Source organism: Lissotriton vulgaris, chromosome 1_1, assembly GCF_964263255.1.
Source record: "Lissotriton vulgaris chromosome 1_1, aLisVul1.2, whole genome shotgun sequence".
NCBI lineage: Eukaryota > Metazoa > Chordata > Amphibia > Caudata > Salamandridae > Lissotriton > Lissotriton vulgaris.
In genome coordinates this window covers 320,928,500-320,955,818 of record NC_141685.1, presented here as the reverse complement: position 1 = coordinate 320,955,818, position 27,319 = coordinate 320,928,500, and the positions used below count along the sequence as shown (strand labels likewise).

Genomic DNA, 27,319 nt, shown 5'->3' with positions numbered 1-27,319 from the left:
GGCAACCCAACTAACACCCAACTCTGGATTAATACGGCGTTCAGGGACTATTACATAACACTTTACAGCCCCCCGCAGTCCCTATCCGAAGATGCATTCGAGACCTTCATGAGGGACCTGACTCTACCTCAACTCACTGAGAGACAGGCCAAAGACCTGAAGCGCACCATTACGATAGCTGAAATTAGGCAGGCGATAAGAGCTCTCCCAAAGGGCAAAACCCCTGGTACGGATGGCCTACCGGCCGACTTTTATGCGACATTCATAGACCTCCTGGCACCGCGCTTGCACACTATTTATATTGAGGCCCTACGGACGTTGTCCCTTCCACAGTCATCAATGCAGGCATTGATCACATCCCTATTAAAGCCTGGCAAGGAGGGGCTACAAATGGCAGAATATAGGCCACTTTCCCTCCTCAATACTGACTCCAAGATATTGAGCAAGGTGCTGGCAGCGAGGCTTGTGCAATACGTACCGCAACTGATCCACCCGGATCAATGTGGTTTTATTCCGGGTCGTAACACGGCCATGAACCTTAGGCGTTTAGCACAACTAATGCTCGGAGGCGGACGGGACGTGCACTCCGAGGGCTGCATATCTCTGGACTTGAAACAAGCGTTTGACTCCCTTAGGTGGGACTTTATGTTCGCCACCCTGTCCAAATTCGGGATACCCTCTGAATTCCTTGACTGGGTCAGATTGCTATATACCGTCCCCACGGCTAGAGTGCGCACCTCCGGACTTATATCGGCTCCTATAGCCATAGCAAGGGGCACCAGGCAGGGCTGCCCGCTATCCCCCCTCCTGTTTGTCCTTGCCCTTGAGCCTATGCTCTGTCGGCTTCGGTCGATGGCTCCCCGCTATGGCATACGTAGACACGGGACTGCACATATTGTATCTGCATACGCAGATGATATTATATTGTATCTCCGAGACCTGAGGGGAGACCTGAGCTCTGTTTCCCAGGTCTTTGAGGACTTTAGGGCGATCTCTGGTCTGACCATAAGCGAATCCAAGTCCTATGGCTACACATTTGCGGCCACAGGCCTGACTACTCCCTTACCCTTCGCCCCTCACGCATTCCAGATGGCGGAAACCACCTTTAGATACCTGGGGATGCTAATCTATAGGGAGTCTGACCTGATGATTGACGGAAACCTTGGGAGGGCCATCAGAGCACTGAAGTCACAGATACAATTCTGGTTGACACTTCCACTTTCCATACCCGGCAGAGTAGCGATATCGAAGATGGTGATGCTTCCCCGTCTTCTCTACCATTTCACCAACTTACCATATCTGATCCCAGCAGCGACATTTAAGGCCCTTGACACTCTCCTTACGGAGCTCGTATGGGGGCATGGCCGCAGACGTATAAGTTTGTCTAAGTTACAACTCCCCTCTGATGCCGGTGGTATGGGCCTGCCGGACTTTAGAGCTTACAACTATGCGTGTCAGCTTCAATGGCTGGCTTTCTGGGTGGCTGGTCGCAATCTCCAGGAGATCGGTATGTCGGAGGAGGATCACGGTAGGGGGAGATTACACACACTACTCCTGCCCAATTCTGACATGCCGAGAGATGCCCCACCACTTCTTAGACTAGCGGTCCTTTACTGGAGGAAGGCTCTGAAATACACTTCGCCTAAGTCATCCTATGCCCCCACTATCCCACTCTTGGGCATTCCGTTGGGCACAGGAGCTCTCACGACGACCGCACTAACCACATGGCATGACGCAGGAGTATCGCATGTGGGCGACCTGTTTGCGGACGGCCACTTGTTGTCCTTTGAAGACTTCAGAACCACACAAGGCATACCTGGGGGCTCATTCCTTCTGTACGCCGGTCTTCACAATTATATCACACATAAATGGTCACCTGAGGGCCAGGAACCTGACACAAACCCCCTCACTAAGATGCATTATCTAATGGGATCGGGTGCACATCTGACGAGATGGCTTACTGCTGGCATCAGAGAAGGGAGAACATTCCCTCTCTCGCTTCTCAGGGAGAAATGGGAGGAGGATGTTGGTAGGCCCCTGAGAGACAAAGAATGGGACCGAATACTGCAATTTCCCAGAAAGGTAGCCAGGAACCCCAAGTTCAAATTCATTCAATTAATGCTGCTACATAGAGCCTACCTGACCCCGCACCGCATACATACGATGTTTCCCGATGCGAAAAGCAATTGCCCCCGCTGCGACACTGAAGACGCATCACTGATACACATGATGTGGCAATGCCCCAAGTTAGGATACTACTGGACCACGGTCCATGCATCGCTTGAGAGCGCAGGGGCCCTGTCCCGATCTCCTACACTAGAAGGCACGTTGTTGGGGCTGGGGCCCTCTCAGCGCAACAGGACAGTGGCGTCGCGCTTTGCAGATCTGGCCCTATTATTAGCGAAGCGAGCTATTACGATGAGGTGGAAGTCACCTAAACCACCCAACCCTGAATTATGGAAGGCAGAGGTAGTGCGCTGGGGTAGGGCAGAGGGAGAAGCACTGCAGCGCGAAGAATACAGAGGCCTACGGAAAAGGCCGATCTCACTGGACTGGTTTGTCACGTTGGGGGAGTTTGAAACGGGAGATGATGGGGAAGAAGGGGATAACAGTGACGCACCGAATGTGGAATGAAAATGTCCGGAGCCAGAATTTCATACACTGTCACCGGCTGTGATGCATGATTATGGGTTGGGGAACACCCAATCACTGGCTTGATGCCTCGCACCATCTAAGTGCACTGATAGAAGAGGCTACATGTTATAATACTAAGGGTGACCCAGATAAATGTTCGTTCTATTCGCTTAATTAGATAACTGCAAAGAGAGTGTCGGGTGGGTTGTTCGAGGGTGGTGGGAGGGTTTGTAACGACAAGGGTTTGTTTAATTGCGACAGTTCCGATCGCCACAAAATGTAAAATCAAAATGGCAAGGCAAAATATTTGTTTTAAGCAGGCACATGCATGGTTTACTTTGATGTACTGGACTTGGAAATGTATGTAACTGCTTCACATACTATGCTAATCAACAGATTTTCAAAACAAAAGTAAGAATAGCACCAAGAAGTATAATGTGCAAATGATAGTCAGTGGTTGTGGTGGACCAAGACCTGGGAGCAATTTGAGGCTGACTGCAATGGAGCATGGGTTGGACAGACCAATCCGATTTATCCAATTGAAAGATTTTTCCTTCTGACTTTAGTCCTTCAAGTCGAATCCACCACAGGAGTGCACTTCTAAAGCCCCCCCAGGACTTCAGTGTAGGTACGTAGAGACTTACAGGATGTCTTTCAGAGGCCCACAAGAGGGTCCAGTCCAGGCCTGGCTGCAACTGGTCAGCGGGGCAGTTGCAGGAAAGGCCTCATGTAGCAATGTAGCTTGAACAGGAGGTTAGCTTAATGTTCCTTGAAGTCTACTTCTTTGTCCTGGGTACAAGATGGAGCATGCCAGTCTTTCCAGGCTCCTCCCAGGTCACAGACAGCAGGTTCTTCTGCTCTTCCTATGGTTCAGAGTACTTTCTGAAGTGGGTTCCTTGAGGTGTCACATTAATGTCTGGCACACCTTAACCATTGGAGAAAAAGTTCACAGGACCAAACCCTACATGCTTTGGGCGTTTTCAAGCTGGTGAAGTTCTTTAGTCACAGTAAACTGGAACTCTGAGGGCTGGGTGTGTATGTGTGGGGAGTGTCCTATGATAATCCTAGTGTCCTCCCACATCCAACCCAAATTTGAATCAATCACAGTACCCCACCCTATCAATTCCAAGTATGGTGCCAATGCAATGCATACTTTTATTGTGCACTTTCACTACTATGCAGTTTCATCACTGTCTGAACATTTACAATAATTTTCGGTTTTGAATAGGGTAGATGAATGCAATATTGAAAGACTACACATTCATCCTGAGGGCTGTGCAGATGAGTTTGCACTTGAATCATGACGCTATATCAAGCATAAGTGGCAGATGTTGCTGGTTTCCATGTACATTATTTGCAACTGGTAAAACTTGGTTCAAATAGTTTAGGCAATTAACGTAAAATCCATGTGTGCACACCTTGGTGTGAAGGAAAAAACGCACAATTAGAAACATATCTTGCACTTTGAGATCAGAAACGCTGAATCATGCATAAATTGGTCCCTGAGTAAATGCCATATCCTGCAGTATCTGTACTTGGTTGGTGCATAATTGCACCCTCCTCCGAACAAGTGCCTAATTTGAGCTGGTGGTTGTAGTTGGGACCCATGTGCACACATTTCTCTCATTTATTATTCACCATGAGACTATGATGCAGACCAAGAGAGAAAAAATACAAAAGGAGAAAAGGAGGGTAGAGGGAAAGATGGAAAAAACCATAACAAGGTATTGGGCTTCCCCTCTGGAAAGGGTCACACCCAAACCTTTTGCCTACGCTCCTCCTATTTTTATTAATTTGTTTTTGTTGGCATTAGGACTCAGTGCTAAGGTGCTTGCTCTCCCTCCCTAAAAAATGACAACATTGGTTTACACCTGATTGGCATAATCAATTTACGTTGAGGTACCTAGTAAAGTGGAATACTGTAAACATAGGGCCTGTAAATTAAATGCTACCAGTTGGTCTGCAGTACTTACTGTGTCACCCACTTAAGTAGCCCTTTAAAATATGTCCCGAGTCTACTACTGCAGTCTGAACACAGTTTTAAACTGCCCATTCAACTTGAAAAAATAAAAACTTTGCCAAGCCTTAAACTCTCCTTTTTTCACATATAGTTCACTCCTATGGTACGCCCTAGGTATCCCACAGGGCAGGGTGTATTGTATTAATATGGTCGTACATGTACATTTAAGTTTATCAATTCCTGGTGGTGAAAAACTCACAAATTTGTTTTTCATTATTGTGAGGCCTACCCCTCACTAAGATTACCATCGTGATGCCTTATTACATTTAATAAACGTTAACCTCTTATTGGGAACAGGTAGGGATTTCATGTTTGATGTATGAGAAACTGTAATTTAAAATCCCCTTTAATGGTAAAGTCACATTTAAAGTAAATGTTTTGAAAATGGCACTTTTTAAAAGTACACATTTTTCTGTCCTAGCTATTTGGTCCCTGCAGCCTGTTCCTGGGTCACATGACAGGATGTACTTATTTATTCCACACCGACAATCACAAAATTGAGGGATTAGGTGTGCCTGGATAGGCAATCACTGACAAGATGGGGGGAGCTAGGCACATCCCCACATGCAAATCAGTAGGCTGTGCCCTGTCTTCACACAAAGAACTTCACACTGGTCCAGTGTGCCAGCACCCAAGCTGGAGCCAGGGCACAGGAGGCTGGAAATTCCAAAAAGCCTCGAAGGGAATCTCTAGAAATGTCAATCTACTTAAAAAAAAGCATCCTGTATAAAATAGGACCCTCATTCCCGCTCTTCACTTCACTTACTGGACGTATGGAAGGACGCTCAGAGGATTGGCTGCTGCTGTGGTCAGCTGTGCACACCAGAAAGCTGATTTGCTGCACGTGGAAGGACAGGTCTACTGCCTGAGGCTTGCCTTGAACACGGAGCGGCTTGACCTGCTGCTCGACCCCTGTTCCACTGCTTGAATCCGGAACTGCAAGAGTGACTTCAAAGTCTTGTTGGTTGGCCTGCTGATTGGAGCTTCAGAGACAGAAAAGGCTCCAACTCCCTTCAACACGCACCTGGATCCAGCCTGAGTGAGTCCTAGCACTCCAAGTGGTGCCCCTCGAATCCGGAACCATTGAAAGTGGTGATAGGCCAAATCCACAACTGGGAACTAAGAGCATATTTAGCTAAACCATGCTCTGAGAACCAGTAGCGGCCAGTGGTGGGAGTGCTGCAGGGTAGTGGGGCAGGGGAGGAGCAGGGTGGGGGGTAGTAAACTACGGCATACGGCCACACAGAGGTAAGTAAACAAATAAATAAGTAAAACTGATTTAATTACGTGCTCTGCATAGCCAAATGCGATGCAGCGCACACAATGAAATTCGTTTTATTTATTTATTTGTTTACTTGCCTCCATTGGGCGGCATTCCATAGTTTACTACCCCCCACCCAGCTCCACCCCGCCTCACCACCCTACAGCACTCCCACCACCATCCGCTACTGCTGAGATTAGAGAGGAGACCGGGAGCTACCTGTTTGTTGATCCACCCAAGATGCTGTGCTGGTCTGCCTGACTTCACGGCAGGTCCAACTACATCCTTCTCAACAGCAAATCCTATTCAGCAGTCCTTCAAAGATGGGGTATCTGGCTCGTGAAGCCCTCGCCAGCCTCAGCTTGAAGCTTTCTCCCGCCGGAGATTCTCAGCTTCCAAAAAAGAGACCAAGTCTGAATCAAGAAATCTTCACTGTGACCTCGTCCATCAGCTCCCCAATAACGCCGCCTCCTTCTCGGACCCAGCTGTAACCTTCCTCCTTTGAGACTTTACTTTCTCAGGCATTTATTGTTCAAATCTCATCTAATACCAACAGGGCCCAATCCACTAATTGCATCTGACCTGTGGTCCATCTCACCACTAAATGTCCGCAGTTGGCCCTCTGATATTTTGGGAGCTTGTTTTTGCCTTAAACGTTTAAAATTCATAACTCTGTTTCTACTGATTAACGTATTAATGTTTACTCTGTTTTTCTTATTTGGTGTGGGATTTTTCTTGTGTTGTGGCTCCTTGTGTGTCACGCTACCAGATTATTAAGCACAGGTTAATTCAGTGACTTTGTGGTTCACACTGGCAGGGATTGTGGCTCAGTTGACAACCCAATTTCTTACACAAGAGCAAAAAGCGGTTGAAAATAACCTGCAAGAGTCAAATAAATTGACAGGGATTGTATGGTGGAAGAAGGAGGCATGTGATGGAAGTAAGGATGTAGCCAGTCATTGCTCCTGTAGGTAAGCACGGTGAGGCGGGACAGGGGATGGTGAGAGGTGATGGAATAGGATTTCTTTTTTTAAATTTTCCCTATTCTGTCGTCTGTCGACATCACCACAGCCTCTCCCCGCCCCACCGTGCTTACCTGCAAGAGCCACGACTGACTGCAGCCTTGGTATTCGGCCACCCTGGCATTGGCAGTGCCAGCTGTGACCTTCTGAAGGAAAACTTTGGGCCCAGCACATATTTTACATATTAAGCGCTGTTCAGAAGATGATTCTAAAATCATTTAAAAAACAGCTGAATTGGACATATTTTTGTTTTAGTTTTTACCTCCATGCACATTACATCCGTTTTACACCAGAAATACTGAATGTACAAACCTCCATCAAATAATCTAAGTTCTAGAATATAATTGAAGTATTTTTAAGAAAGATTACTGATTGGTTCAGAATAATGAGATATCTAAGCAGGTTAAAGATAACATGCTGATATGAGCTACTGTGGCACAGCAGTACTAGGAGAGCAGCACTAACTATGTTTCTTATACTTCTCCCAGAATCCTCTTCCACAGCCCAAAACCATCCTTTCCCTGTCCCTGGTGGATCTGGCTGGTAAACTCCAGGACGGATCCCTCTCTCCAGAGAGTGTCCTCTATACCTACATGGGAAAGGTGAGATACATTTATTGGCGCTCACATGGCCTATATTATATTGTTTATTGTGGAAAACAAAATATAATGTATTTATAACGTTTTGCCTCAGAGAGTTGTTTTCAAATAAAATAAAAGACATGCACTTATGACATTTTTTTTGTTTTGTTTCGTGCGAGAGACTATTGCGACTAGATGAAACTTGGTTAGGTAGTAAATGATTTATTTATCTTGCCTTATCTAGTGTTATTATTTTGCTAAACAAAATTCGGAATTTTTTCGTTATTTAAAAATATAACTATGTTTAATCACAATGCAAAATAAATAGCGTCACACATATTTCATTAGGGAAAATCCATTTCACGTGCTTTCTTGAATTTCCTCTTTAAAGCACGGAATCCAAGCCAGAGCAGTCCATTTAAATAAAACTCAATTTTTCGAAAAACAATTGCAAACTTTGAGATGGAAATATTCAATGCAATTATTGCTTCTGTAAAAAAAAAGAAAAAAAATCTCCAAAATCTTTTTTAAGGTGAATAGGCTTTAGGGGTAGGTCCGTCTGCCAACTTGTTTATCTAAGCTGATCTGTTTAGGCAACATGGGATGGAAGTATGTTTTACCCATGCACAAATTAATTTTGGTAAGCAACAAATGTTCTAAATTATATTCTAAAGAGGACACTCTATATCTGGAAAACCTGGGCCATGATGACATTCCGTCACAATCACCCTGAGCCTGTTTTCGGTCTGGGATTGTATTCACACATGGGAGTGACATCAGGGACCTTTAAAGACATGGGGCACATGCACACCTTCACAGTCACTGGAACTAGGGGTGCGGGAGGTGCTGCAGCTTGCCGAGAATAGCCTTGCAGGAGTTTAAAAGGAGAATGATCACTTAAGAGGCCTTTCATTTTCTTTTTATCTTGTAACATTTTCTGTGCTTTCAAAGACAGAGGTCAAATGTTAGGCAATTTTGTTTGACACATTGCTGCTTCTTTTTGGCAATGGAAATTGCTGTTTAGTTTTCCCTACTCCTATTGCAAAGTGAGGGAATTTTCAACCAAGTGACAGTCCTCATGGGGTCCAGAGTGTGAAAAGGGATGTCATATGTTTTCTGACACACAGTGACACATGTGTGGGGAGCGGTCTGTAAAGAGGGCGTGACTTGTGTCATTGTGTTACAAAAGGGGGGTGGCGATGGATGGAGCATCTGAACCAATCAAACACTCGCACCCAGTCAACAGATCTGGGTTTAATCCATCACAGTTCTCTAGCCCACTCTGCCACCCCAGTTCAGGCATGGCCATATGCAAATCAGTCTGACCCTGTGCCTCATGGGAACAGTCCAGCCCGAACCTTGAATCCAGTGGCAAAGTGAGCAAGGGACGCACGTCTGAGCATACCCTGCCAACTTATGGCAAACAAAGCGGTACAAAAGGGGGTGGTGATGAATCCAGTGGAAAAGTTAGCAAGGGACCCCCTTTTGTACCGCTTTGTGTCATTGTGTGGCTTAAACATGTAAACTAGATTCCTGGGATACCCATAGTGGGCCACCCAACCGCTATTTTCGTCCCACTATGAGCTTTCTGTTATTGTATCCAGATAAATAACTCAACAAGTTGCATTGATCTAAAACAAGCCAAGACGATTGGCTTTGTCAACGATTGTCAGCTGTTTGAGATAGGGAGGCATAAAAAACTAATATGCTAAACTGAAAAAAGCAAGATCCTTGAAATAGCTAACAGTTTTAGGGAATGCAAGAGTAAGTACAGCATGTAAAAACGAGATAAGGCCTACATCTTTGGCATGGATTACCTTAATGCTTTTCATAAATAAATCAGTGTTTTCTTGCCATTAAGGTTAAAAGAGCAATGATATAGAGCCCCTTTCAAAGTACATTTTAATTACTACCTGAAACCCAGATGGACCCAGCTAACTTAAAGATCTGCATACAACAAAATTGAAATACTTGTAAATGAACTTTACAAATATTTAAAAATATATAAGCAGCAAGTAAAAAGCAAATGGCTACTGAGGATATGTCAAATGATGGAAGAATATATATTTGCAAATGATTCATAATATTTTTTCGTATTCTGAAGTGTGATAGAAACAAAGGGCTAGATGTAGGTGAATCAGATTTACCGATTCATAAATACCGAATTTTACCGATTCAGTATCCATGAATCGGTAAATCTGATGTAGGTAATTATTCGGTAACAAATACCGATTCGGTAGGATTCGGTATTTACCGAATCGGTAATTACCGAATAGGTATTTGCCATTGATTCCTATGGGCCTTGAAGCCCATAGGAATCAATGGCAAATACTGATTCGGTAATTACCGATTCAGTAAAAATACCGAACTGCCAAGGGGGACAGGGTGTCACTTTGACTCCCTGTTGCACCCCTGTTTCTGGCGTGTGTGCCATGTGACACACATACATGCCCTTGGGGCAGGTATGTGTGTCACATGGCACAGGTGTACATTCACAGATTTGCATGTACATAGGAATTCGTTATTTACCACCCAATAGTATTGGGTGGTAAATAACGAATTCTTAAGGGCCTGTGGCACTGTTTACTGTGCCACTTACATATTGATCGACATTTTACTGATTCTGTAAATTTACCGAATTGGTAAATTTACCGAGTCTGTAAATCAAAGGCCCCCTATATTACAAAACCCAACATCTAACTGATGTGTGGTTCGATAATGTAACATGCTGAGGGTCCTTAAACAGCTTCTCTTTTCTGGGTCGGTAACGGCCGAAATCGGCCGTTACCGACCAGTATTTGGTCTCCAACATCTGGCCCAAAGATTTTAATAGTATCAAAATAAACCAAGGGTCTTTTTGTGTGACAAATATGCGCAGAACCCACATTTCCAGATGTTATTTTGTGTGCACCCTGTAGGTTTAGCATTACATTTGCATACCTGATAAAAATGTAATACACATTGAAGAGCGCATTTCAATTGGAAATGTGCTCACTGTGAAAGGCCGCACCCCATTCTTTAATCTTATATTTAGAACAATGTGCTTGAAAATGCACCAGTGGTCGCATACTACAACTACAACCCCACCATCCTCCTGCTGATTGGACGTGTCTCCTTTCTACACCTGTCCTTCATGTACAGTGTTGACTTATCACAACCCTATGGCTTCAGGGATGTAACACTGATGGCACCCTACAGACCTCAAGAATTTCAGACCCATCTCCCGCCCCCCTTCCCAGCTAAGGTCATTGAGAAGGCCATCAACACCTGACTGCCCGAGTTCATCGAAGAGAACCATGTCCTGGAAATCGGTCAATCCAGCTTCCGAAGTAACCACAGCACTGCGCCTGAACTCATCGCCGCCACCGATGACATCTGATCCCTCCTCGACCAGGGCAAAACTGCAGCCCTCATTCTACTGGATCTCTTGTCTGTCCTCGATACCTTTCACACTGCACCCTAATCACGAGATATTACGACATTGGCATCCATGACAAGGCCCTGGACTTGATCTGCTCCTTCTTTAACAACCGAACACAGCAGGTCAGACTGCTTCCGTTTATCTCAGAACCAGAGATCAGCTGCGGAGTGCCCCAGGGCACCTCCCTTAGCCCCACCCTCTTAAACATCTACATGGCCCTCCTCGCGGCCATCGTCAAAAACCATTGACTCATTAACGTCTTCTATACCAACGACACCCAGCTGATCTTCTCCTTCAGCAAAGAACCCATAGCCGCCAGAATCATCTCTCACAGCGAGATGAAGGCTGTTGCCACTTGGATGATAGACAGCTGCCTCAAGCTCAACACAAACAAGAGTGAAAGTATTCATCCTTTGACACACCCCTGGTACGACTCCTGGCGGCATGCTGCAATGGGAACCCCTCCCACTCCCATAGACCATTTACGTAACCTCAGCATCACACTGGCCTCCTTGCTCACAATTAACCACCAGATCAATGCCGGTAGTAAGTTGTTTTTGTAAGTAATGGTGGTATATGCCTGTTAGTTAATTGACATGGGTAAAAAAGGATGGGAACGTTTTGGGGTTCCTGGTAGGCAGGTATATATGCTTTTGTGAATAAGAAGATTGTAATGCCCAGCCTGAATTACAATGGACTATTATTTTCTAATCAATTCCAACCACTTTGAACAAGCACTGGCAATCACTGCTGATAAAATACTGCTTTCCCAGCTCCATCTGGTCCATCTTTTGTTCATGACCTTGGTGAAATGGGAACTTGATGCATGTGTACAGTGGCATTATTGGATGATGTCCACCTCTGGCTTAGGTGGGAGATTCATGGCCTAACTCAAGCAGTTGTAGTACTACTGGTGCACAGCGGTAATACAGCAGTCTCTGCGCCCTCCAGTGGTTTAATGCAAAATGAAAGGCCCCCACTGCAGACAGTAATAAGAGGCCTCAAATATCTCACAAATATCCATTGGCTTTGGGTTTAAGTGAGGCCCCTTGGAAGGCCGGGGACCACCTGAGGGCTTGGGCCCGCTGGGGCCTCAGGGACTTAAGGGGTCTGGGTTACGCCCTGATGACATTCCTGTAATGCAGAATACTCTGCAACCTATTTTTGGGTGGCGTACTATTAAGTCCCTACTGGCATTCAAAATGAAAATGAGATTGTTTTGCTTCTAACTGATGTGTGATTCGATAATGTAACATGCTGAGGGTCCTTAAACCAGCTCCTCTTTTCTGCCTCGTCAGCAAGTCTCCTTTTTCCCCACCTTGCTCAGCTGCTTTTGCCCGCCTGTCATTTCGCCTGCCTTATTCTACCTGGCTTGCATTGTTGTCGCTAATTGGTTTGCCTTGCTATCTCTCAGTTTTGCTCTACTGTATTTTGCATTTTCAGTTGCTTTCCTTGCTGTAAGATTCGTTTTATGGTGCATTGTTTTTTCTAAATGGTTTGCCTAGCTTTCCCATTGTTTTGCTCCACTATGTTCTGCATTTTTTTATTTGTCTCGCTGTAACTTTCATTGTAAATCTCTTTCCCCCGGTTTTGTTCTTTTTCTTGCTCGCACCGCTCTTTCCAATCTGTTTGCTTCCTGCTTCCCACCCCCCACTTGTCCCATCCACCATCACCCAGCACCCCTCCTTCCTTACAGGACCTACTTAATGGAGGCCAGAGCTCGGTCACGCTGCCTGTGCGCCACAGGCAAGCCCATCTGCGCCTGTCTGTTCCTGGACTATGCCCAGCACCAGGAACCCTGGACCTCCTGTCCCTCACAGTTATACTGCCACCGAGCGCTGAGCCCTGGACCCCAGACTCCGGAAAAATTAACTGCTGCCGCACCTCTTCACAATGAATGGTAGGTCATTTTGCCTGCTGCCACTGTCTCTTCTCCTGTAACACCAAAGCACCAGTGTGCACAACAACCACCACCACTCCGCCCATGACTGTGTCAGAACAACTCCACTGCCTCCTGCTCAATGCCTAATCACTCTACAAGCATGCAGCCAAGATCAATTTTTACCTCAGGAACCACAACACAGCCAATCTACTTGAAAGCATGAATGACATCAACCTCGCCCAACTAATCACTGACCCCACACACTATGCCGTACACGCGCTCAACTGCATCTTCAAAGCAAGTGACGGAGGGGAGTACAGCCATGACACTGAGCTCACCTGTAAAGACCACTTCATCATCAATTTCATCATCACAGTATCCCCAAGCACTGCCACCACGCCTCCCAGCACCACTCACCACAGCTGGCACAAAGTATCTGAGAACCAATAGAGTAACACCCCAACATCTTCCACCCTGACACCACAAACCGCCTAGAACAGGCTGTCAGGATCGTGTTCATCTAGATCACCAATTGCGCCGACAGAGTTGCCTCAGCCAAGCCCACCAAACTTGCCAGTTGGTACACCCTGGAACTGTGACCCATGAAACACAACTGCAAGTGACTAGAAAGGAAATGTCTCAGTAGCAAATAGAACAAGGTTAAGGAGGGATATTACAGTATTTACTGAGGTTAGAAATAGCTCGAAATTGTACGTTTTTAATATTGTGTATGGTGAATATTTTGTGATGAGACACTCTCTAGTACTCTCTGTCATTGTTAAATAGTTTCTCACTTAGAAATCAAGCTACAATACTGTTCAGAACTAAAAAACATCGATATAGACACTTGGTCCACGGTGAGAGCTTTCTCTCATTGGGATTTAATTATTAGGGACATTGCTTATTTGTAGTACTCAGTAGCAAATAGCCCACATACTTTACCACCTTCAAGACATCCCTCAATCACTACCACCAGCTCCTAAAAGAAACAAAAAGGAATGCCCTAGTCAACAACATCAAAGCCATGTCCAACCACAGCAAAGAACTCTTCAACATTGTCAAAGAGTTCTCCAACTCCTCACCACTAAAAACTCGATCACCCCTTCCCAAGAACTCTGTGACACCTTATCAGATTTCTTCCATGATAAGATCTCCACCATCCACAAATTCTTTGAACCCTAACCCACAGCCTCCATCATCCGCAGGCTCCTGTTTTCCACAGATGCAAACTCCGACCACTGCCTGGGACCAGCTCACTACTCAGAGCACCACGGCCATCATGCACTCTGTTCACTCAGGAACACCCATGGACACTTGTCCCCACCGCATGTTCATCCTCTGGAATGAGACGATCAGCAACCAACTCCCCGTCATCCTCAACGCATCTATCACCACTGCCACCTTGGAAACACGCAGAAGTCAAACCCCTTCTCAAGTACCCTTCCACCAACCCCAGCAAACTCAAAAACTACACTCCCATCTCTCTGCTCCTCTTTCCCGCCAAACTCTTTGAAAAAGCCATTAACCACCAACTCATAGAACACCTAGAGAACAATAATCTTCTGGCATATCCCAATCTGGATTCCACTCCAATCACAGCAGCAATACCGCCCAGATCACTGCCACAGATGACATCAGAACCCTTAAAGGATCGAGGTAAAATGGCGGACCTGATCCTCCTCCACCTCTCAGCAGAATTCAACACTGCAACCATCACCCCCTGATCAAGATAATTAATCATATCTGAGTTCCAGGAGACACCCTGAAATTGATCGCTTCCTTCCTAACTGTAAGAACCGAGAGAATCTGCCTACCACCATTCACCTCTGAACCCCAGAGCATCATATGCGGCCATCCCCTAAGGTTTGTTCCTCAGCCCCTACCGGTTCAAAACCTACTTGATCTCCCTGTCCTGCAGCGTGAGAACCCAGGGACTAAACATCATATCCTATGAAGACGATTCTCAGCTCATACTCTCTCATTCTGAAGACCCCTCACCACTATAGCCAAATTCTGCTGGTGCATGGCCATTGTCCCCAACTGGATGTGAAACAACTGCCTCAAACAACATGGACAAAATGGAAGTACTGATCTTTGGAAACAAAACCCCCTCATGGAATGACTCCTGGTAGTCGTACAAACTCGGACTTCGCCCACTCTGACAGACCACGCCCATAACCTCAACATCATCCTAGACATCAAGCACACCATGAAAAGGCAGATCAACACAGGGTCCTCTGCCTGCTTCCTCACTCTTTGCATGCTTTGTAAGATCATCAAATGGCGCCCCATTGGCATCAGACAAACTGTAATTCATTCCCTAGTTACCAGTCGCCTGGACTATGGTAGCACACTCTACGTAGAAATCACCACTCACCTCATGAAGAGACTGCAGACCAACAGAACTCAGAGCCCAGGCTCATCCTGGACCTCCCAAAATGGGCCCACAACACCCCTCTCATCAATAAGCTCCACTGACTCACCATTCAGAAGGGATGTCAATAAAAGATTCTGACCCACACCTACAAAGCTCTTCACAATCAAGGACCAGCATATATCAACCACCACTTGTATTTCCACCAACCCTCCTAAAACCTGGACTCTGCCTCCCTCTCCCTCATTCACACCCCTCACATCCACCGAAGCAACAGTGGAGGATGCTTCTTCTTCTACCTCGCTGCCAAGCACTGGAATGGCCTTGCCCTCCACCACTGGTCCGCACCCTATCTTTTGGAATTCAAGAAGGGACTCAGGACCTCTCTGTTCAATCTAAAGCAGCAAAGTTCCCAGCACCTGGATAACCTTCCGGATGATTAGCCACGCTTTGTAAATCCTGATTTGATTTGAAATGTGCTCTGGAGTGGCACAACACATGCCACCAAGGATTTAAGTCCTGGTTGAGACCCTCTGGCATCCTGGTATTGGGTGGGGCAAGGAAGGTGCTATAAACACTCCACTCTCAGTAATGGGGGACTGCTAATGTCATGCAAAGCCCCACAGAAAATTGTAAGCTGGTTCTGCATCTGTGGTTGCTTGCATGAAATCTTTGCAATGTGACCTGAGAGACTGCACCTTTCCTTGGCGACCCTTTAGTCAAACTGAAAACCTCAGCCTTCCCTCCCGCAGACCAAGACCTTGAGGCAGAATAAACGATCATGCTATGCTATGCTGTGCAGCTGTGAACCAGTATATGAGTCTGGAAGCCCTTATAATTGATGGCGCCCAGCACCCTGCTGCATTTTGAGCTGGTGCACTAAGCCCGGTTGTTTTTCTAATTAATGGTCTGCAACACACTGTCGCACTCTGTCCAAGTGTAATAGGCTGGACCCTCTTGTAGTTAATGACATGCACCACTGTGTTGCAGTTTGTGCCACTGTAGTAAACTGACCCTTCCCCCCCCCCCCTATTTAAAAGTGTGCCACGCTCTGTTGTGCTGTGCGTCATTGTAGTAGGCGGGTTCCTCCTGTATGAAATGGCTGCAGCACTCTGTTGCGCAGTGTCCCCATATAGTACGCTGTACCATCTTGTAATTAATAACGTGCAACACTACTGCACTGTGTAGTAAGCTGGATAGACTGCATTTATTTAATGGCGTCCCACACTCTGGTGCCGTGTGGCCCAGTGTAGCAAGCTGACTCCCCCCATTTAAAAGTGTGCCACACTCTGTTGCACTGTGCGCCATTGTAGTAGGCGGGTTCCTCCTGTATGAAATGGCCGCAACATTGTTTTACAGTGTACTCCTATAGTAGGCTGCGCCATCTTGTAATTAATAACGTGCAACATTTATTGCGGTGTGTAGTAAGCTGGATAGCCTGCATTTAATGGCGTCCCACATACTGCTGCAGTGTGTGCCACTGTAGCACGCTGGATCCCCCTGTAATTAATGTAGGGTGGATCCCTTGAGGTTAAGGTGTCCCACACTCTGCTGCAGTGCACTAGGCTAGATTCCCCTGTAATTAATGTACGATGGGTCTCCTTGTGGTTGATGGCGTTCCACACACTGCTGCAGTGCACTAGGCTGGGGTCCCTTGTATTTAATGGTGTGCAGCAATGTGTTGCAGTCTCTGCCAGTGCAGTAGGCTGGATGCCTTGAATGTATTGGCTGCCACACTCTGCTGCACTGTTGTACTAGGCTGGGGACCCTGTATGTAAAGGCTGCCACACTCTGCTGCACTGTGCACCTTTGTACTAGGCTGGGGCCCCTGTATGTAAAGGCTGCCACACTCTGCTGCACTGTGCACCGTTGTACTAGGCTGTGGCCCCTGTATGTAATGGCTGCCACACTCTGCTGCACTGTGCACCGTTGTACTTGACTGGGGCCCCTGTATGTAAAGGCTGCCACACTCTGCTGCACTGTGCACCGTTGTACTAGGCTGTGGCCCCTGTATGTAATGGCTGCCACACTCTGCTGCACTGTGCACCGTTGTACTTGACTGGGGCCCCTGTATGTAAAGGCTGCCACACTCTGCTGCACTGTGCACCGTTGTACTAGGCTGTGGCCCCTGTATGTAATGGCTGCCACACTCTGCTGCACTGTGCACCGTTGTACTAGGCTGGGGCCCCTGTATGTAATGGCTGCCACACTCTGCTGCACTGTGCACCGTTGTACTAGGCTGTGGCCCCTGTATGTAATGGCTGCCACACTCTGCTGCACTGTGCACCGTTGTACTAGGCTGTGGCCCCTGTATGTAATGGCTTCCACACTCTGCTGCACTGTGCACCGTTGTACTAGGCTGTGGCCCCTGTATGTAATGGCTGCCACACTCTGCTGCACTGTGCACCGTTGTACTAGGCTGTGGCCCCTGTATGTAATGGCTGCCACACTCTGCTGCTCTGTGCACCGTTGTACTTGACTGGGGCCCCTGTATGTATTGGCTGCCACACTCTGCTGCACTGTGCACCGTTGTACTAGGCTGTGGCCCCTGTATGTAATGGCTGCCACACTCTGTTGCACTGTGCACCGTTGTACCAGGCTGGGGCCCCAGTATGTAAAGGCGCCCCACACGCTGATGCACTGTGCACCGTTGTACCAGGCTGTGGCCCCTGTATGTAATGGCTGCCACACTCTGTTGCACTGTGCACGGTTGTGCTAGGCTGGGGACCCTGTATGTAATGGCTGCCACACTCTGTTGCACTGTGCACGGTTTTGCTAGGCTGGGGACCCTGTATGTAATGGCTGCCACACTCTGTTGCACTGTGCACGGTTTTGCTAGGCTGGGGACCCTGTATGTAATGGCTGCCACACTCTGTTGCACTGTGCACCATTGTACTTGACTGGGGCCCCAGTATGTAATGGCTGCCACACTCTGCTGCTCTGTGCACCGTTGTACTTGACTGGGGCCCCTGTATGTATTGGCTGCCACACTCTGTTGCACTGTGCACCGTTGTACTAGGCTGGGGCCCCAGTATGTAAAGGCGCCCCACACTCTGATGCACTGTGCACCGTTGTACTAGGCTGTGGCCCCTGTATGTAATGGCTGCCACACTCTGCTGCTCTGTGCACCGTTGCACTTGACTGGGGCCCCTGTATGTATTGGCTGCCACACTCTGTTGCACTGTGCACGGTTGTACTAGGCTGGGGCCCCAGTATGTAAAGGCGCCCCACACTCTGATGCACTGTGCACCGTTGTACTAGGCTGTGGCCCCAGTATGTAATGGCTGCCACACTCTGCTGCTCTGTGCACCGTTGTACTTGACTGGGGCCCCTGTATGTAAAGGCTGCCACACTCTGTTGCACTGTGCACGGTTGTGCTAGGCTGGGGACCCTGTATGTAATGGCTGCCACACTCTGTTGCAGTATGCGCCGTTGCACTAGGCTGGGGCCCCTCTATGTAATGGCTGCCACACTCTGCTGCACTGTGCACCATTGTAGTAGGCTGGGGCCCCAGTATGTAAAGGCGCCCCACACTCTGATGCACTGTGCACCATTGTGCTAGGCTGGGGCCCCTGTATGTAATGGCTGCCACACTCTGTTGCATTGTACACCATTGTGCTAGGCTGATGGGCCCTGTATGTAATGGCTGCCACACTCTGTTGCACTGTGCACCGTTGTGCTATGCTGGGGCCCCTGTATGTTATGTCTGCCACACTCTGTTGCACTGTGCACCGTTGTGCTATGCTGGGGCCCCTGTATGTAATGGCTGCCACACTCTGTTGCACTATGCATCGTTGTGCTAGGTTGGTTTCTCTGTATGTAATGACTGCCACACTGTGTTGCGCCGTTGTACTTGGTTGGTTCCTCTGTATGTAATGGCTGCCACACTCTGTTGCACTGTGCACCGTTGTACTAGGCTGGGGCCCCCGTGTGTAATGGCGTCCCAGACTCTGTTGCATTGTGCACCGTTGTACTAGGCTGAGGCCCCGTATGTAATGACTGCCACACTCTGTTGCACTGTGCACCGGTGTACTAGGCTGAGGCCCCGTATGTAATGACTGCCACACTCTGTTGCACTGTGCACCGTTGTACTAGGCTGGGGCCCCCGTGTGTAATGGCGTCCCAGACTCTGTTGCATTGTGCACCGTTGTACTAGGCTGAGGCCCCGTATGTAATGACTGCCACACTCTGTTGCACTGTGCACCGGTGTACTAGGCTGAGGCCCCGTATGTAATGACTGCCACACTCTGTTGCACTGTGCACCGGTGTACTAGGCTGAGGCCCCGTATGTAATGACTGCCACACTCTGTTGCACTGTGCACCGTTGTGCTATGCTGGGGCCCCTGTATGTAATGGCTGCCACACTCTGTTGCACTATGCATCGTTGTGCTAGGTTGGTTTCTCTGTATGTAATGACTGCCACACTGTGTTGCGCTGTTGTACTTGGTTGGTTCCTCTGTATGTAATGGCTGCCACACTCTGTTGCACTGTGCACCGTTGTACTAGGCTGGGGCCCCCGTGTGTAATGGCGTCCCAGACTCTGTTGCATTGTGCACCGTTGTACTAGGCTGAGGCCCCGTATGTAATGACTGCCACACTCTGTTGCACTGTGCACCGGTGTACTAGGCTGAGGCCCCGTATGTAATGACTGCCACACTCTGTTGCACTGTGCACCGTTGTACTAGGCTGGGGCCCCCGTGTGTAATGGCGTCCCAGACTCTGTTGCATTGTGCACCGTTGTACTAGGCTGAGGCCCCGTATGTAATGACTGCCACACTCTGTTGCACTGTGCACCGGTGTACTAGGCTGAGGCCCCGTATGTAATGACTGCCACACTCTGTTGCACTGTGCACCGTTGTACTAGGCTGGGGCCCCCGTGTGTAATGGCGTCCCAGACTCTGTTGCATTGTGCACCGTTGTACTAGGCTGAGGCCCCGTATGTAATGACTGCCACACTCTGTTGCACTGTGCACCGGTGTACTAGGCTGAGGCCCCGTATGTAATGACTGCCACACTCTGTTGCACTGTGCACCGGTGTACTAGGCTGAGGCCCCGTATGTAATGACTGCCACACTCTGTTGCACTGTGCACCGTTGTGCTATGCTGGGGCCCCTGTATGTAATGGCTGCCACACTCTGTTGCACTGTGCACCGTTGTGCTATGCTGGGGCCCCTGTTTGTAATGGCTGCCACACTCTGTTGCACTATGCATCGTTGTGCTAGGTTGGTTTCTCTGTATGTAATGACTGCCACACTGTGTTGCGCCGTTGTACTTGGTTGGTTCCTCTGTATGTAATGGCTGCCACACTCTGTTGCACTGTGCACCGTTGTACTAGGCTGGGGCCCCCGTGTGTAATGGCGTCCCAGACTCTGTTGCATTGTGCACCGTTGTACTAGGCTGAGGCCCCGTATGTAATGACTGCCACACTCTGTTGCACTGTGCACCGGTGTACTAGGCTGAGGCCCCGTATGTAATGACTGCCACACTCTGTTGCACTGTGCACCGTTGTACTAGGCTGGGGCCCCCGTGTGTAATGGCGTCCCAGACTCTGTTGCATTGTGCACCGTTGTACTAGGCTGAGGCCCCGTATGTAATGACTGCCACAATCTGTTGCACTGTGCACCGGTGTACTAGGCTGAGGCCCCGTATGTAATGACTGCCACACTCTGTTGCACTGTGCACCGTTGTACTAGGCTGGGGCCCCCGTGTGTAATGGCGTCCCAGACTCTGTTGCATTGTGCACCGTTGTACTAGGCTGAGGCCCCGTATGTAATGACTGCCACACTCTGTTGCACTGTGCACCGGTGTACTAGGCTGAGGCCCCGTATGTAATGACTGCCACACTCTGTTGCACTGTGCACCGGTGTACTAGGCTGAGGCCCCGTATGTAATGACTGCCACACTCTGTTGCACTGTGCACCGTTGTGCTATGCTGGGGCCCCTGTATGTAATGGCTGCCACACTCTGTTGCACTATGCATCGTTGTGCTAGGTTGGTTTCTCTGTATGTAATGACTGCCACACTGTGTTGCGCCGTTGTACTTGGTTGGTTCCTCTGTATGTAATGGCTGCCACACTCTGTTGCACTGTGCACCGTTGTACTAGGCTGGGGTCCCCGTGTGTAATGGCGTCCCAGACTCTGTTGCATTGTGCACCGTTGTACTAGGCTGAGGCCCCGTATGTAATGACTGCCACACTCTGTTGCACTGTGCACCGGTGTACTAGGCTGAGGCCCCGTATGTAATGACTGCCACACTCTGTTGCACTGTGCACCGTTGTACTAGGCTGGGGCCCCCGTGTGTAATGGCGTCCCAGACTCTGTTGCATTGTGCACCGTTGTACTAGGCTGAGGCCCCGTATGTAATGACTGCCACACTCTGTTGCACTGTGCACCGGTGTACTAGGCTGAGGCCCCGTATGTAATGACTGCCACACTCTGTTGCACTGTGCACCGTTGTACTAGGCTGGGGCCCCCGTGTGTAATGGCGTCCCAGACTCTGTTGCATTGTGCACCGTTGTACTAGGCTGAGGCCCCGTATGTAATGACTGCCACACTCTGTTGCACTGTGCACCGGTGTACTAGGCTGAGGCCCCGTATGTAATGACTGCCACACTCTGTTGCACTGTGCACCGGTGTACTAGGCTGAGGCCCCGTATGTAATGACTGCCACACTCTGTTGCACTGTGCACCGTTGTGCTATGCTGGGGCCCCTGTATGTAATGGCTGCCACACTCTGTTGCACTGTGCACCGTTGTGCTATGCTGGGGCCCCTGTTTGTAATGGCTGCCACACTCTGTTGCACTATGCATCGTTGTGCTAGGTTGGTTTCTCTGTATGTAATGACTGCCACACTGTGTTGCGCCGTTGTACTTGGTTGGTTCCTCTGTATGTAATGGCTGCCACACTCTGTTGCACTGTGCACCGTTGTACTAGGCTGGGGCCCCCGTGTGTAATGGCGTCCCAGACTCTGTTGCATTGTGCACCGTTGTACTAGGCTGAGGCCCCGTATGTAATGACTGCCACACTCTGTTGCACTGTGCACCGGTGTACTAGGCTGAGGCCCCGTATGTAATGACTGCCACACTCTGTTGCACTGTGCACCGTTGTACTAGGCTGGGGCCCCCGTGTGTAATGGCGTCCCAGACTCTGTTGCATTGTGCACCGTTGTACTAGGCTGAGGCCCCGTATGTAATGACTGCCACACTCTGTTGCACTGTGCACCGGTGTACTAGGCTGAGGCCCCGTATGTAATGACTGCCACACTCTGTTGCACTGTGCACCGGTGTACTAGGCTGAGGCCCCGTATGTAATGACTGCCACACTCTGTTGCACTGTGCACCGTTGTGCTATGCTGGGGCCCCTGTATGTAATGGCTGCCACACTCTGTTGCACTATGCATCGTTGTGCTAGGTTGGTTTCTCTGTATGTAATGACTGCCACACTGTGTTGCGCCGTTGTACTTGGTTGGTTCCTCTGTATGTAATGGCTGCCACACTCTGTTGCACTGTGCACCGTTGTACTAGGCTGGGGCCCCCGTGTGTAATGGCGTCCCAGACTCTGTTGCATTGTGCACCGTTGTACTAGGCTGAGGCCCCGTATGTAATGACTGCCACACTCTGTTGCACTGTGCACCGTTGTACTAGGCTGGGGCCCCGTGTGTAATGGCGTCCCAGACTCTGTTGCATTGTGCACCGTTGTACTAGGCTGAGGCCCCGTATGTAATGACTGCCACACTCTGTTGCACTGTGCACCGGTGTACTAGGCTGAGGCCCCGTATGTAATGACTGCCACACTCTGTTGCACTGTGCACCGGTGTACTAGGCTGAGGCCCCGTATGTAATGACTGCCACACTCTGTTGCACTGTGCACCGGTGTACTAGGTTGGTTCCTCTGTATGTAATGGCTGCAACTCTCTTGTGCTATGCACCAGGGTAACACGCTCGATCCCCGGTATTTAATGGCTGCTGCACGGTGGTCTGCTGTGTGAGTGCAGTATGTGAGGAACACTCGGTTGTGTGCCATGCCCAGGCCAGCCCCTGTGCACTGATGCCAAACGTCATGGGACTGAAAAGATCTGTAGAATTATGGCAGCTCAAGGCGGGCTGTACAAACAGTTTGTGTTTCTAATAAATGTCCCCTCTTGTTTACATTTATTTCAGGCCTTTGAGGTGAACAAGGAAGTGAACTGTTTGACAGATTTTCTACAGGAATGCGAGTCTCAGGTTCGAGAACTCAAATCAAAGGCCGAGAAGGGGCCGCTTTACGGAATACCATTCAGCATCAAGCAGTCCATTCCTTGCAAGGTATTCAAAAGCCGAGGTTGTCATGCTTTACTATTAGACATTGTTTAAATGCATTTATGTAGCCATACATGCATTCAATGTATGAGTTTCTAACCATGTTTGATATTTTAAAAAAAATGTCTCTGCAGGTTGTAACAATCTTTAGAGGATAAGAAATGTGTTCTTCTATGTACTGAAATGGAGCTATAATTAGGCCTTTGCAGAAATTTCTCCAAATGCCGAAAAAGAATTAAGCGAAATTACCATGATTCTGAAAATGCATTTCCAGCTAAATAAAATAGTGTAAATAAAATAGCATGTAATGCGAACTACAGCGGGTTGTGGTCTGATTCTTGTCTTATGATGCGATTTTTACTCGGCCAAAGTCTCAATTTCCACGATGTGATGTAGTGGCATCATTTCAGGCTTTTTGTGTAGCAATCATGATGCGAAATAGAGCGAACTAACCGGGATTACGCCACTGCAAGGGAAATTGCTCTTGTGCGTCTGTTACGGGGCGAGTGATGATTTTACATTGTGAGCTTCAGATTCACATTCACACAGATGTTTACATTTTAGCCACTGTTTCCTTACCCTACACCAATGAGGGTCTCTTTAGCACTGATTATGATGTGTGCAGAAAGGGATCTGGTATTTACTGAAGGCCATACATTTCTCATATTCCAAATGTCGGACCTGGACGAGGCACATCATGCAAGTTCAATACTTACAATGCCAAAGTCCGTATGTTTTGCTTTTTACCAAGCCTTTTTTTACCAATACCAATCCACCACTAATCCTTTGTAGCACAAGTGCTTCAATGCCTCATCAGGGGTAGTAAGCGCTACAAAAATGCAATTGCAATACGTTTTGCCAGGTTTTAGTGAGCAAAATCTGTCGGGTGGGGATTGACGGTCCTATGATTAAACCACAACTTGTAATTCTGATCTCTGCACAAACCCCTTGTAGTGACAGGCTGACACAAGGGAAGCTTGAGTGCTTGTTTATTGGCTACATGGATATCAGAGCCAGAAGGACCAGCTCTGCCAACAGCTCCAACTGGAATGTCTTAGCTCAATACAGTTGCTAAGAGACCATACATTCCAGTCTAAACATCATGACAGTATTAAAGGAGAACACACATAAGATGCAGCACAACATATCTTCTCCTCCGCCAAAACACACTGAACAACAAAACAAACTAAAAGAAATAAAAAAAATATAGGCATAAAATAACAATAGAATAAGAAGTAAACAACATCACGACCTGTACCTGGCAGCATTAACAATATTTAAGGAACTTTTCTGGGACCATGCACAATCAATACAAGGAGGGTCATCAATACAAGGAGGATCACTTTTCTGTAGAGATGAGGTGGCATCTCTCACCCGAACCTTCACCACTCTATTGGGGTTCCACCAATGACCTCCTTCAACCTTCACTACAGTTCCAAGAGTTTTAATAACTTTGACAGGAGGACTGAATTTGCTGTCACCTTTCTTAGCATGAATAGCAGTTTTAATCTTGATCATGTCCCCCACATCAAACCCCCACTTTTACACCCCTACGGGAGTCAAACCATAGTTTCGGTTAAGAATGCGAAACAATAATCAACACCCAAACCATTTAGAGAGGGTCCAAGGGATATTTAATTTAAAGACCCCTACCTGATTATTATCCCCAGCTACTTACATATGTATAACGCAAAAAACAGGGGGGTCTACCAGCTTAGTTATGTGGCTGCACTGTCAATCCGAGTTAACAGAATCTCGGGGTGGATAAGTCACATCAAGACATCTTATTTCAAAACAAGGTGAACACTATATGTATAGGAAAGACCAACACGGTATAGATCATTCATACATGGTTGACAAACCCAAAACAATTAGCAAAGGGTTACCATCAAATTGACTCAATGATCAGTCCTATCATATGGCCAAACCCCGGTGCAAATCAGGCTAGTCCCCTGATCATTGGGACTTCAAGCGCCGCACCATTAGTTGCTGGTCAAGGATTTGGTCCATCCTTACAAACAGACCAACAATGATGGCTGATCTTTGATGGTAAAGTGAGAAACCGTGCAACAGAAAAAATAGTGACTTTAAAATAGGATGGAGTGTCCTCCTATTTCTAACTTTATTCTACGGACAAACCACACCTCCTAATTAAAAACATAGAACAGTGCAAAAAAAGGACAGTCAACAAATATCTGTCTAATAACGGGCCAACATGTTTCTGCCTAGCGGGTATTTTATCCCATGGCATTCGTCAGGGCCTCTGTTCTTACAATAGTTGCACTAAGTAGTGATGAAACAAAAGAAACACCACCACCACCAAAGTGAAAAAGTAGGATGTAAAAGGGTTGAGTACGATACAACCTGTACCAACCAATGACATTAACCCTCCATGTCAGATAGGAAATACGAATTCTCTGGAGGATAATGCATAGTCATTATAAACTTACTATGTCAATCACCTATACAATGTGTTTCAAAGAAAATATTGTTTTTATGCTCACCCTTCATGGTAGGGAAATGGACCTCACTTCACCTGGACCTTGCTCAGGTTCTACGAGGCCCCGCACTACATAAATATAAGAGGTAAAACAGAAGTAGAGCACCCATAGAGCATAATTACACAGTCTATTCTAGTGCCCAACATTCCTGTCCATTAGATCCCCTTACATCTAGGGACCAACATGTGAGGAGACTCTAGTAACTGAACTATGTGTGCCCAGCCCCTTAGACTCCCAGGTCTACCTTCCAACACAAATATATCCTCATAGAGGTACATTATCTATTCATAGAGGGACTACTACTGAGTTGCAGACTCTAACAACAACATTCTTTCTGGCTGTGTTATCCATACTGAGCTTCCTGTGGCTTCTCATACAATGAATCAGCTATAGACTCTCCTAACCGTCGGTACCTCAAAGCTCACATCTGAGTCTTGGGGGAGGCACCGACCTGTAGATGGTCTCTCCTTAAATAATTAACTCGGGGTTTGTTGGTATTGTAACCCTCCGCCTCACTTGTCAGAATAGCAACAATAAATGGCAGTTCTTTACTCTCAAGAGTGATTATTTTGCCATCCCTAGTGCTTATCTCGGCTGAATTGGTAGCAAATAACCAGAAAGCATTATTATTAACCCCGTTTGTTGTAAAGTTAAAAGCGCACTACTTTACACTCGAAATCTCGCGGGAATTCACGCTCTAAACTACAGCATGAGGTCATCAGCCCCATGCGAAACAGACATGTTCTCACTTGCCAAAGACATTAATTGAGCAACATCAGATTCTGACCTGACCCACTTGCTCACCCAAGCAGGCCTGACCATTGTTTTGGGCTTCTGTCCCCTCAGCAGTTCAAATCAAAAGGAGAAATGTTTGTGACAGAATGAGGTGTAGTCCTACAGAACCAAATCATGCCATCTAGTGCTTTACAAATATCATGACTAACAGATTTAGCCTACTCAATACATAGCCCCACCACCCGATTCATTCCCTCAACCAAACCATTTGTTTGCGGGTGGTAAAGGGAGCTCCTGTGGTGTTTTACACCAGACTCAAGGAGGAACGATTCAAATTCGGTACTAATGAACTGCTTACCATTATCTGAGACTAAGGTCTCAGGAAAACCCTCTCTCTGCCACACGTTTTAAGGAACCAGACAACAGTCTTTGTGCTTGCTTCTTTCACCAGTTCAATCTCTGGTCACTTTGACGCATAGTCTATGAGTACCAACATTAACCTGGGCCCACCTGGAAGCACTTTGTTAGGACTCATACCATCGGTGCCGAGTTTCAGCCATGGAGCTTTGGGGCATTCAATAGGCATGAATG

The 27,319-nt window shown here is 47.6% G+C and overlaps 1 protein-coding gene across 2 annotated transcripts in view; it reads left to right on the top strand.

Moving 5' to 3' along the window:
* LOC147747116 (vitamin D3 hydroxylase-associated protein-like) overlaps nt 1–27,319 on the top strand; it is a 413,994-nt gene that overhangs the window by 94,777 nt on the left and 291,898 nt on the right. Inside the window, exons 2-3 of one of the 2 annotated variants that reach the window (XM_086952365.1) lie at nt 7,426–7,539; nt 23,355–23,498. In XM_086952365.1, the coding sequence (XP_086808491.1) occupies nt 7,426–7,539; nt 23,355–23,498 (258 nt within the window). The remainder of the gene's footprint in view (nt 1–7,425; nt 7,540–23,354; nt 23,499–27,319) is intronic. The other variant, XM_086952366.1, reaches the window with a different exon arrangement.